The 12,418-nt window shown below is 39.5% G+C and overlaps 1 protein-coding gene across 1 annotated transcript in view; it reads left to right on the forward strand.

Annotated features, from left to right (window-relative positions):
* The first annotated feature begins 44 nt into the window (after positions 1-44).
* The window catches only part of MDN1 (midasin AAA ATPase 1), a 92,349-nt gene continuing 79,975 nt past the window's right edge, over positions 45-12,418 (forward strand). Inside the window, exons 1-7 of the mRNA XM_033054512.1 lie at positions 45-163; positions 5,172-5,398; positions 6,931-7,155; positions 8,455-8,562; positions 8,642-8,834; positions 10,788-11,000; positions 12,160-12,291. Coding sequence (XP_032910403.1) covers positions 62-163; positions 5,172-5,398; positions 6,931-7,155; positions 8,455-8,562; positions 8,642-8,834; positions 10,788-11,000; positions 12,160-12,291 — 1,200 coding nt within the window. The 5' untranslated portion in view covers positions 45-61. The remainder of the gene's footprint in view (positions 164-5,171; positions 5,399-6,930; positions 7,156-8,454; positions 8,563-8,641; positions 8,835-10,787; positions 11,001-12,159; positions 12,292-12,418) is intronic.

Genomic DNA, 12,418 nt, shown 5'->3' on the forward strand with positions numbered 1-12,418 from the left:
GCCGCACGTGCTGCGCGCCCCCGCCCGCCGCTCTGCCCCGCCGCGGGACGAGAGGCGCGGGATGGCGGCGGACCTGCGGTTCCGCCTGGCCGAGCCGCTGCAGCTGGTGGCGCGCAGGAACGAGAAGAGCGGCGCGGAACTGAGCACGTTCCTGGCGAAGCAGGTGAGGAGCGGGCGCTCCGATCGGTGGCAGCCCCCGGGCGTCCGTCCTCCCTCCGTCTCGTACGGAGGGAAGGGAGCGCACCCCTCTGCCTCCGCCGTGCCACCGTCTCCGCCCGGCAGCTTTGTGCGTGCCTGACCCCCCCCGGCCGTCCCTGGTCCTCGGGCAGCTGGGGAGCTCATCCCCGCTCCCTCCCTCTTTCCCTGGAGCTGTTTCTCGCCTTCCTTGCCCCTTTCGGGAATGCGCGGGCGCAGCCCATCCTCTTCTGTATCCTGGTACCCTTCCTATTGCGCCTCGCCCCGCACTTAAACTCTTCGATCCCTTCTCTCCATGTCCCCTAAGGTGACTCTGGAAGCGTGACAGCAGGAGGTGGCATTTTGTTATCAAGCACTGGGATAGTCACTAGTCCCTACCCTGATGCTATTTTGCATGTCTTCTTTAATTACCTTCAAACAGCATGTGGGATAAAAAGAGGCACGGATTTTCTCGGCTTTGCTTTGAGGTTTTTTTTTTTAATCACAGTCTCATAGATGGTAGTGATGCTGGAAATATGGTCCTATAGTCACTTTCATGCTTAGGCTACCTTAGCTCTGAAAAGCACACCTGCTTTCTGGGAGAGTTAAGGCAGATCTCCTTTCTTGCTCTGAACTGCTTGAGGACATGTAGTAACAGGATACCAGCACATCAGATATTGTTTTATTAATATTTTTCATGACAGAGCTTTTGAAGCCCCTAAGACGTGTACACGTTTTGGGGCTCAAAGTCTCTATTTCTCTTCGAGTGTCTAGGAAATGTCCCACTTGTTTGAAGATGCAAAGTTTAAATTATAATATTTTTTCAGAATATTGGCTTTTAGCCTGAGTTGCTGTCTTAGTTATGATTGGGGAATGCTTTCATACTGGTGCTCAGGGTTCTTTGTTGGTTGACAAATGGCTCTTTCTTCTGTCGCTGCAAATCATGGGATCAAAGTCAAATTGATGTGAATATGCAGTCCTGAGCAGAAGCTAATTGGTGACAAGCAGTGATGAAGAGTTGCATTTCAAGAGAGAGAAGCTGCTGAGAAATAGAAACGGGGATGATGGGGATACAAGTTGTAGTAACTAGAAGTGAGTCACTGAGATCCGAGATTGGGAAAGATGCTGTGCCCTCTCCCTTTTGGTGAATCTTTGGAGATATGCTTCAGGTTTAAAAGCCTTGCTGAGTGGAAATTCCTGAGGAGTGATTGTATAGAGGGAGCCTGGAACAGCGCATTATTTAACAGTGGTACATCCTTTTGGAAACTGAACTGCTGTTTCCAGGCTCAGAAGCTACAGCTCTAAAATGATTTTAAGCTTATCTTGTCAGTAAACAAACTCCATCTCTAAACAGCGTACTTGATTTCCTACAAGTTGGTTTGTATATGACCTAGGAAGTATACATTCTGGAATTTTAGAGCAGTCTTTGCTCTGAAGCATAGTTAGGTCTTTCTGCCAACTTATTTTTTTCAACAGTATTCCACAAAGGAATGAAACTTGTAAGTAAGGAGCAGTCGTTTGAGGTTCATAGTATAGCACAGTTCATGTGGTCGTGGAAGGTTTTGTTCCCTGTTCATGGGTATGTAATAGAACTCGAGTCTTTTCTGTAATGTATTTTTATATATTGTGAACTCTGCAAAGATACAGCAAACTTTTGTGGTTTTAATGAGGAAGATGGGATGAAAAGCTCTCTGAACCAGTCTTTGTTCCCCACCGTTTACAAATTTGAATAATTTAAGCAAACTGTAGAAGCAATAGGTCTCCACAAACTGTTGGAATGTGCTTTTGGCTCTGAGTTACCAACAGTCTGCCAGAAAGTGTTCCTGCATAGAATTCCAAATGTGAATTTTGTGCAGATGTATGTATTTTGGTTCCCTGTGATCGTGTAATTTCAGTAGAGAAGCTAATCACTGTGAAGGTTAAAACACTCCTAGGAATGGAACTGTAATGCAAAAACACCCTTATTTGTTTCTGTCCTTTGCATCTACCACTGTGCTTATGTGGAAAGATATGTATCACAGAACCTGATACCTTTGGATATTTCTTCTATTTAGTCTATGCAACTGTCCTAAGTGGACAGATCTTGAGCACACCATTCTTGATTTTCTTTTTTAATTTGTTGGTGGTTTAGCTTGGCATCTTTCATTTTGCATTTCATTTTCCTATGTAGCAGTGAAAGTTTTTTTAATAATTCCAAGCTCTTATTTAGAGTCCTTCAGTCTTAGCATTTGATGTTGAGAAATGCCTTTATATTATTAAATGCAGGAAAAAGGAGGTGAACTAGTGGTCTTAAATTCACACAGTTACCTATTGTCTGTGAGAAAAAATGTCCTGATGCTCTGGCAACTAAGGGAGAGGGTTTTTTCATACTAAAAAGTGACTCCAACATCTTATTTTAAATATAAGTTAGGCTTTACATCGTGTAGCATTAGAAATAAGAGAAGGTGTGTTGCACTTTTCCTTCCATCTTGGTCTGTATTGTTGTGTCCTTCTGCTGGGTTTTTGAGGAGCTGTGGTTTTTGGCACATGCTATGGCAATGATACAAAGTCAACAAGAAACTTCTTGCTTGCATTCTCCCTTGTGTGGGAGATACCTGTCCAAAGATGTGTTGGAGGAGGTTTAGGAAGTTCCAGCTTATGCTCCCTGTGAGACTACCTATCACCCCTGCTTTTTTTTTCCCTTTGAGCTGTGTGGGTTATAGGAAGATTGTGGGTTTGTGTTTTGGTTTATCTTGAATAGAACAGCTGCCAAAAAGAGTAGTGCTGCTCTATTTTCTTTTAGCCTCTTCCCCAGGCCAAGCTACACCTTTGTGTTGCTTATCTTGAACCAAGTAAGAGTGCTGTTTTGGAAAATCCATTCAACTTTCCCACCCTGTGTAACACTTTGTAAGGAGGATTAATTTTGATAGTCTCGCTAAGTTGGTTGCTGCACAGTCATACAGCTGCTGCATGAGGAAACAGAGATGAGAACATGAGTTCCTGTGTTGGAGGGGAAGAAAGATTTCCCATGTGTGGCCATCGTGCCCTCCAACTCTTCAGGAGTATCCCAGAGTTAAATCTGTGTCTGGTGTAACCTGTGCGTCACAAGCAGAAATGTGGATTTCATGTGGTAGCAGCTAGCTTGTTGCTTGATCCTTTCTTTTATGAATTTAGGGTTTAGATTAAACTAGGTGTTATTAAAGATTTCTGTACCTTCTGTGCACTGAGCAAAGGTGCCCTGCAAGTTGGGGAGGAGATGTGCATCCTGCTGCTGGAGCAGCAGCTGAGAGCGTGTCTGACTCAGTCCTAGCTGTGTCTCATTAATAATGGAACGTGTGTATATGTGTTCTGTGTTTGGAGGCACAGTTTTTTGTGGCACTTCCTTAAAGCAACGGTTTGGAACCACATGTGCAGATTTACTATCCCAGACTCAGATCAGCTGTCTATTGCTATTGGTTAAGAAAGCTGATATTTCATAAATCCATATTTAGTTAAAAAAACCAACCCTCTGACAGTATTCTGTTTTTCCATAAAATTTTTAATTTAGGCTCTGAAATCAGATAGACAGTCTCTTTGTAGAATGTGAATGTTGCCGCTGTGATTTTGGAAGAGCTTTATATGTCCTAGGGGTACTGCACACAATGATTAAAAAAACTGCTTCCTCTCAGGAAATTGGTGATGGCATGAATTTGTTGTACAGTAGATATGTAAACACAGAATTTTTCTGAGTCAATCACATTATTTATTACTTTATTGTTAACTAGCTTTATTTGATGTTCAGAACTGTGGTTAGTAAATTAAGCACCCTGTTGTGCCTTTTTTGGGTAGCCAAAGATGTAATTGATTTGAAAACTGGGGGTACTTTTTATTTTTCCAGTGGAGTTTATTTCTGGTTCTTTTGAGCCATTCTGCCTTTGAGCAGCTTATCAGTAATTTTGCCACTCAAAATCTGATTCTCTGTAATGAACAGGGCCTTGCTCCATTTTTGGAATTATTTTTGATGCTGCTGTGATAGATGACAGGCAGATAAACTTGTGTTGTGTAAAAGCAAACGTGATGACTCTAAGAAGCTGCTTGCAGTTAACGTGATGGGTTTGGTATTTGTAGTGTATGTACCTCAGTTGAGAGCAAAAGTTGAGAGTTAAGAGCAAAACCACTACAGTGCAAATTCATAATCCTGGTTTTCAAAATTACTTATGCTGCAGTATGTGTTAAAAACATCATGGAAGTGGAGAAATGCTTGGGTAGTAACATGAGCTCAAAGGGTGGAGAAATTTAAGGAAAAGACACAAGCAATGGTTTGTACGTCAGTAACAGAGGTAGGAAGGCTAGGGGAGATGTGGGATTAAGGTGTGTTGGTTTGGGTTGTTTTCTTTCTTCTAGCAGATGTGAATATGTTTTCCTTGTATTTTAAAGAACTAAATTACTCTTTTTGTGTAATGGTATAAAAAGGAAAATAATTTCAACTTCAAAACTGCAGATACAAGCTGCTTCTTGTTAAAAGCATTGCTCACTGTAATTCTTGTCAGAACTATAAAAATAAGGTTGTGATCATGACTGATTGAATGCTTATTTTTTGTAAAGAGATAGTGAACATGAAGCAACTGAACTCAAATTCTTAAATGCTTTTGGTTGTCATGAGACCAGGCTGTTAAAATCAATGGAAATTCTAGGAAGAAAGATGTGTTAGTTGTTTCAACATTTTCCCAATCTTTTTCTCTTTTAAAAAAATTACAAATTGCTTTATCTTTCAGTTGTAAAGTATGATTTAGGATTTTGGGACTACTTTGTAGTTCCTGTTTAGTGTATCATTCTGCATGTTACTCCTTCTATATTTATTTTTTTTTCTGATGCTGAGAACTGTGTCAATTGAGTACTTGCTTTAGGATTTTGGACTCCCTTCTGGTTTTGAACTATTTGTTCCTGTAAAATTCACTCTGACTCCTGCATGAATAGTTCTGAAGTTAAAAGTCAAAGTAATTTTCCACTTAACCTGTTTTCACTTCCTATTCCTTTAGGTTTGGACTCAGCAGGATCGTCAGTGCATCCTCAATACTTTGGCGCAGTTATTGCTGGATAAAGAATGTACTGTATTGATCGGCCGCCAGGTTCGGCCCATCCTGCTGGATTTGTTGGAAAGAAATGCAGAGGCTATTAAAGCTGGTGGCCAGATCAACCACGATCGGCATGAAAGGCTGTGTGTAGCAATGAGCAAGCTGGTTGCTGACCACCCTGATGTTTTGCCGTGAGTAATGAGATGTCAGTGTTTGAACTTGGAAGTGTTACAACCTGCCCCTGGAGGCAGGGTAGTTCAGGTTCTTGTTAATAGATCCTTTGGGATGGATTAGAGAGAAATATCCTGACTGGTGTATTTATATATACGTGTGTGTGTGTGTGTGTGTGTGTATGTTGTTGATTTTAGAACAATGTTTTCTAAACATGCTTGCAATGGAAAGGAGATATGTAGCAGTTCTGGTTGTTACCTTTAGAAATATAGTAATGTATAAGCATGCAAAATAACACTTAAGAAAATGTGTAAGGGAAAGTAAGGAAAGGATAAGAATAGAAAGAAAGAGGGTAAGAATAGGAAGATCTTACTACCCATGGATCCAGCAGCAAGACTTGGTTGTTGCAGTTTCAGTGTCATTGGTCCCAGTGATGGTTGAAGTGTTGATCCATCAGAAGTTGGGGGAAGCACGTGGGACACAAGATTTGTTGGGTTAATAAACACTCAGGTTCAGGTGGGAATGCCCAGGTACCTCCCCTGGTGGAGGGAAGTTTTACACTGTTTTCCAACCCTGTGGATCGTGTCCAGTTCTCTGGTAGAAGTTCCTAAACGCAAATCTAGGGGCACTTCATGGATCTGTGATTCATCTCTAATGCAGCTGAGCCAGTTATGTTCCATGAAAAGGGATATAAACTTTCAGTGTGCATGTCCCAGCAGTTCCCCCGAGGGAAGTTTTTACAGCTGAGGCGCTTGTGTAAGGCAGGACATTGTCATGATAAAAAGCATTATCCCACCCGGCAGGATTTGCTTGTTACTGATCTCTTCCAGGGGGGCCCAAACCCCAGCCTGTAGCCCCCGGTGATGGGTGCTCACCCCCTCTGCCCCTGGGCTGTGACTCTGCACATCCTCAGCAAAGCACTGCTGCTTTTGCAAATGGCCAATTGTTGGAGTCATTAACCATTAACATTGCAGTTAACATGTCATCCAGGCAGTGTGTCCTTCTTATTGTTCCCTGGTGAGGAGAGGTGGTGTCGGGATTTGAATTGTCTCCCACCACAACAAAGTTTCAGTTTTGAACTGAAATAATTGTTAAGTAAATACAAGTCTCACACGCCGTTTGTTTTAATTAAATCATGTTGTAAGATGTAATTTGACTTCCATCTGTGATCTACAGAAAAGCAAAACAGCTGCCATGAAAATAGTTCACAACCAAAATCTCTGAGTTTAATATTGGACCTCTAGGCTGGTAGAATATAAAGTTGCGTAAGTGGGAATCAGTATTACTTTTGCAGTAAACGAGATCAATCAAAGAGTTTTCACCAAAGGCAGTACTATTTCCCCTTGATAATTAAATAATGATTTCTAATAAGGTAAATTGTCTGTTGTCAGCTGATTGCTGAAGTGGTTGTCTTTCCCTGTGTGGACAAAGTTAATTATAAGCCTTAGTACTGTCAATTACTGTCTTAGAACCTGGTGCCCTGACATTTTTATTATGTGTTCCTTCTGACATACATGTCTGTGTTCCATCTCCTTCTCTCTCTCTTCTAAAGATTTGCTCTAAGATACTTTAAAACCACATCACCAGTTTTCCAGAGGCTTTTCCTGGAGAGCTCAGATGCGAGCACAGTCCGATACGGGCGCAGACGAATGAAGCTGCGGGACCTCATGGAGGCTGCCTACAGATTTTTACAAAGGGAGCCATCAGTTTTCCGGGAACTATGGGACTGGAGCGTGTGTGTTCCACTCCTAAGGAGTCATGACACTTTAGTCCGTTGGTAAGTAAAAACCTCCAAATCTTCTTCGCTGAATTGTAATTAACAATGTTCACATGTAATAGAGAGCAATACCAAGTAATACCAGGAATCCATACCAGTGGTATCTGTACTTGAACTTCTTAACTGCCCTTTTGAAAGCTGTAGTGATCTTTCACAAAGTGAATTTTAGGCTAGCCTTAGTAGTGCTTAAAACTATGGTCTAGAGAATCTTTCCAAATAATTTCAGTTTGGCCAAGTTGGTTCTTTTTTCAGTTGTCAGATTTTTCAGCAGCTGTAAAACTTAGCTTATTTAAGCTGTGCTTCATATTGGCTTTGTTACAGGTTTCATGTGGGATTTTGGTCAGATCTTTCATGTTAGGGCTTCAGCCTAATTACATCCTCTACCTTATTTATGTCAATGGTATTATTGATAGTGTTTTTATTTTAAAAGAAAATTATTCACTTATTTTTCACATTTTAAAACATAAATTTGGAATTGTGTTAGTAAAACATAATTTAAGTAAGATGTATAATTTAGGAGGGGCAGAACCAAGAGTGTTGTCAAATCTATCATTTATGAAGCTCTTCAAAATGACATACTTAGTGTCAGAAAAAGGGATAGGACTTGTAATTCAGTTCATTGAGTAGAATTGGTTTACCTGGTGTTCAACCAATAGTCTCAAGTAAGTGAATGAGCTGGCTTTTAAACATTTGTCCTGAAACAATCTTCTGTCTACTTCCTTCCCCCCATCACACTCACAAGAAAACTTTATTCCTGGAAGTTAAAAACAACATTTTAATGAATGAAAACCGATTTATGATTTATATTGAACGGTTCTTTGTTGCAAGACAGCTTTATGTAGTCAAGACTTGGGAGTTGTTGGCTTTTTTAGGCACTCAGAATTGATTTCATTACATTAAGTTTACTTTAGCAATAGCATGAAATGCAATTGTGGAAGGGAAATGGTAGGAGAAAAAAAATGGGCAAAGATTACTTCATTTTCCTTGTCTCATCTGTTAGCATTCATTTACTTAGGAAAGTGCTTTCCATTATTTTATTTCTGCTGATAATTCAGTTCTTCAGGGTAATGTTAGTTAATTGGTGTATAAATTAAAACTGTGCCATGGTAGAATTGCTTTCCTCAGTTCTGAGATATTTGTCTAATCTGAAAGCATGTTAAGCATAGTGCTAAAATAATTTCTATGAATAAATTTTTCTGCACTTTTTCCAAACTTGATGTTTTGGTATGCAATTGACAGTTGTCTAACCACATTTCTCAAAACTGTTTTGACATATTTTGTTCTAAATGTAATTTTTAGGTATACTTCAAACTGTCTTGCTCTGGTTACATGCATGAACGATGAGCATAAATTATCTTTCCTGAAGAAGATATTCAATCCTGAGGAGCTGATACATTTCAGACTGAAGTAAGGACTTTTAAAATCTTGAACACTATTTGTTTTTCTTGATGGCATTCAGCTGAGTTAATAAACATGGGTTTCACAGGTTGCTGGAGGAATCCCAGCTGCAGAATGTGGAACAAGCCTTGGTTTTGGCTAATCCAGACTCCTCATTTTGGCAAAAGGAGAAGGAACTACACTATACTCAGGGACATGTTGTGTCAGGCGACCTCTGTGCACGTGTAGTAGCTGTCTGTGGCATTGTGCTGCCTAGACTACAGCATGTTTCTGAAGAGCAGGTACGTGATCCACAGTTAAATCAGTACATGTTTGTTTTATTTGTTTTAGGAATTTCTAAGTACAGTGAACTGACTTTATTTCCCGATTAGACGGTATTGAGATACTGTGGGTAGCGTGTGTATCTTTATCTTTCTCAGTGTGTGCTGCAAATTAGTGTTGTATAATTCAGGCACCTCAAAGAAGCTCTGCAGTGAGTGAAGCAGTGAAGGAGCAATAGTGCTGGTCAATTTTCCATTGTAGCAGTTTGTACAAACATACTACAGAAGAATATTCAGCCTTACATAGTAACTCCAGTCTACTGGGGTGACAATCCATAGCTGACTAAAGCCAGGATCTGGGACAGTTGCTTTTACCTGCATGACCCCTGTAGGGTTTTTTGTGCTATACAGGCATCTTATATGCAGCCCTTCTCCAAACATATGCTCAGTTCTTCTCTACAAAGAAAACAAGACTACTGTTTAAACTCTTCCAGAAGGCAGAGAAAGGGGAAAGGAAGTGAGCAAGAATTTACTGTCACCACTTGAGAAAGTGTATTGCAGACTCTACAGTGCCTTACAGTTTTGGGAATCCCATTGAAGGCATAAATGTTTTAAACAAATAGTATTTAACCTTTTTTTTCTAAATTGCTATGTAACTTAAACTGTTCAGATCCCTCTTTGTAGCTACAGCCAGTATTCCTGACTGTTTTTCTCCTTTAGCTCAGTTTTAGCTCTTAGCTGAGTTTTTTGTTTAATTTTGTAACAGCGATCTACAACAGGACAAAGAAATAAATGAAGACTACCAGGTTTGAGTAGCTCAAGCAAGGAAAGAGGATTTTTCCTCCAAATTCCTCTTTTGCTCCTGTTTTTCTCCCCACTTCTGTTTTTGAATTCACTGTTTTCTAGCCTTTTGGGATTTTTTTAATAGGATTGAGAGGGTGGTTTGGAATTCACTGTGGCAGGGAAAACTGTAGAGCTGTTTAAGAAGGTTCTTACTCCTATGGCAGCATCACTGCTGCTGCAGCTCTGCTGAAGCCAGGCCATGCTATAAACTGAAAGAATACTCTTTATCTCCTGAGGGAGGAGAGAACTTCCCTGAAAGGAATGCTTTTATTTTTTAAATAGCCACAAGTGTTCCACTGATCTGGTCTACAGTGTAGTTCCAGATACAATAGGGAGGTTCCAGTGGCAGCTTAGGTCTGATGAAAACATAGGAGCAAACTGTGAGGGGAAGGAGGTTCTCTTGTTTCCAGAAAAGTATATCAAACTATATCTGAAAAAAAGGTCAGACTTAAATACAAGACACTTGTTTCAGTGCTCTGATTTCTTTCCTCTGAGCCTTTTGGCACAAAGCACTAATTTTTGTGCCATATCTAGATATGTAAGTGACCGTAAGAGTCAGAATATTTGGAAACTATCTGTAGTATTGATTAATTACCATTCAATAAACTGAATTAATTTAATTCTGAATAAAATACAGATGTTATTGAATGTATCTTTTTTTTCATTCACTGAGTTTAATGATCTTATACTTTGGCCTCTACAGAAAGAAGTAAATACTCACATTCAATTAATATTCATATTTGCATCATTTGAATGCAACTGCTGTTTGATTTGTCCTGTCATTTGCATCCATTCTGATGACTTAATTTTGCTCATATTGAAAATTGTGTTTAATTGACATGAGTTATGACTGAATAGTTACTATGCCTGTACTGACAACTTAGTGTGAATTCCCCTTGGGATTAAGTTGTATGTTTTTCATTAAGGATTTCACCTATAATAGGTTTTGGATGAAATCTATGTTAGTATCTGTCAAGAAGTATAACTTTAGACTCCTTTATTTTATTTGATATGCAGATCTGCAGGCCAAAATATTTCTTGTTGTTAGACTCACTTTCTTAATTGTTCTGTGTTGTATAACTGTAAGAAAAGCAATTTCGGTATAGTAACCCAAATTTTATGTTTGAACAGGAAAATTACACCAGCGGCTTTGTTTTGGTTGAATCTGCTTTCACAAATCTTCAAAACCTTGCTATTGCTGTAGCATATCAAACTCCTGTTTTATTAGAAGGACCAATAGGATGTGGCAAAACTTCTTTAATAGAATATTTAGCAGCTGTTACAGGAAGAGCAAAACCTCCTCATATTTTGAAAGTTCAGCTTGGAGATCAAACTGATAGTAAGGTAACTGATGGATTTATGTTTGGATCATGCGACATAACTTTTACTTAAGGCATGGACTTAATTTTCTGATAATATAATGTTTTCACTCAAGGACCCTGCAATGCTCAGCTCTGTAGTACTGGTCTTGATATTGATGAGAATGAATAAATAAACAAGAAAATAACTTGTTTTCAAGTAGATTTTAAGTTCTTTGCATAATTGTGCTGAACCTATATTCAAATACATCCAAATTATGTTCTATCAGTTTTTCTATGTGAAAGAGCTCTACTTTTTTAATTAAAAAATTGATTTGTGTTGGAAAAAGCAGGATTCTGATGCCAAAGGTTGTACGAACACTTTCATTTCCATTTAAGTGAACTAATTTCAGTTTAATCTGATACCTTTTTTTGTGATAAAGGTGAGATAAAGTAAGATACTGGGATGTTGAGGTGGCTTGCAGTTGCATAATAATGATTAAGCTCTATCTGTAAACAATTTCATGTACTTCTTGTTTTGCATATAGAATGTAAGAGCTTGAGTTATGTTTGACACAATTTACTTTACTAGTTTTTGAAGGTGGTTACTGTCTGCCAGAAGTTTTCAGAAGGTTTATATTAGCATGCATAAGCACCTGCTTTGCTTGCATGGAAGACCCGGTTTCACCATCTCACAATTGTATCTTCTCAGATACGAGACTAAGGCCATCAAATTTAAGAAAAAGTGGTGAAGTTAAAAGATATAAAATATGCAACAGTAAGGTCACAAGCATCATTTTTAAAGCAATGCTTAAATATTGAAGTTAAAATTTGAGAGAAAAGCAAAGCTTTGACTGGCTTTTACCTTTGAATAACTCCACTTACAGTTCTGTATACTACCTCAGTCTTTCAAAAACATAAACTAAGGTTTGGTGTGACTCTAGACAGTTTCCTGTGTTATTTTAGATTGCTTGTAAATTAGGGTGGCACAGCTCATAAATTCTCTTCCAAGTACCTGATTTGTTTTAATAATTAAGTTTCAGTTATATTACCACTGGAGGCAGGAAACTTTTCTTCCTAGTTAAAAAAATTGGGCACAGATTGCCAGACAGATTGTTCAGTAGGGTGGAAACTAGGTGTTTGCCATCCTTTCCTCTGGGGAGGTGATGCCCAGGTGTCTGATATGCCCATTGTTTCTGTGACAGACTCTGCTGGGGATGTATCGCTGCACAGATGTGCCAGGGGAGTTTGTGTGGCAGCCTGGCACCTTGACACAAGCTGTTACCAAAGGTCACTGGATACTTCTGGAGGACATCGATTATGCTCCTCTGGATGTGGTATGTAGCTATATGTTTGCTCTAAGGTACTGGTCCTAATGACCACCAGGCAGTTTTGGGAGTCTCATCTCCAGGGTTCTGTAGCAGCATGCTGAAAATGCTGCTGCTTTGGAAGGGGTTGGAAATG

Source organism: Catharus ustulatus, chromosome 3, assembly GCF_009819885.2.
Source record: "Catharus ustulatus isolate bCatUst1 chromosome 3, bCatUst1.pri.v2, whole genome shotgun sequence".
In the NCBI taxonomy this organism is placed as follows: Eukaryota; Metazoa; Chordata; class Aves; order Passeriformes; family Turdidae; genus Catharus; species Catharus ustulatus.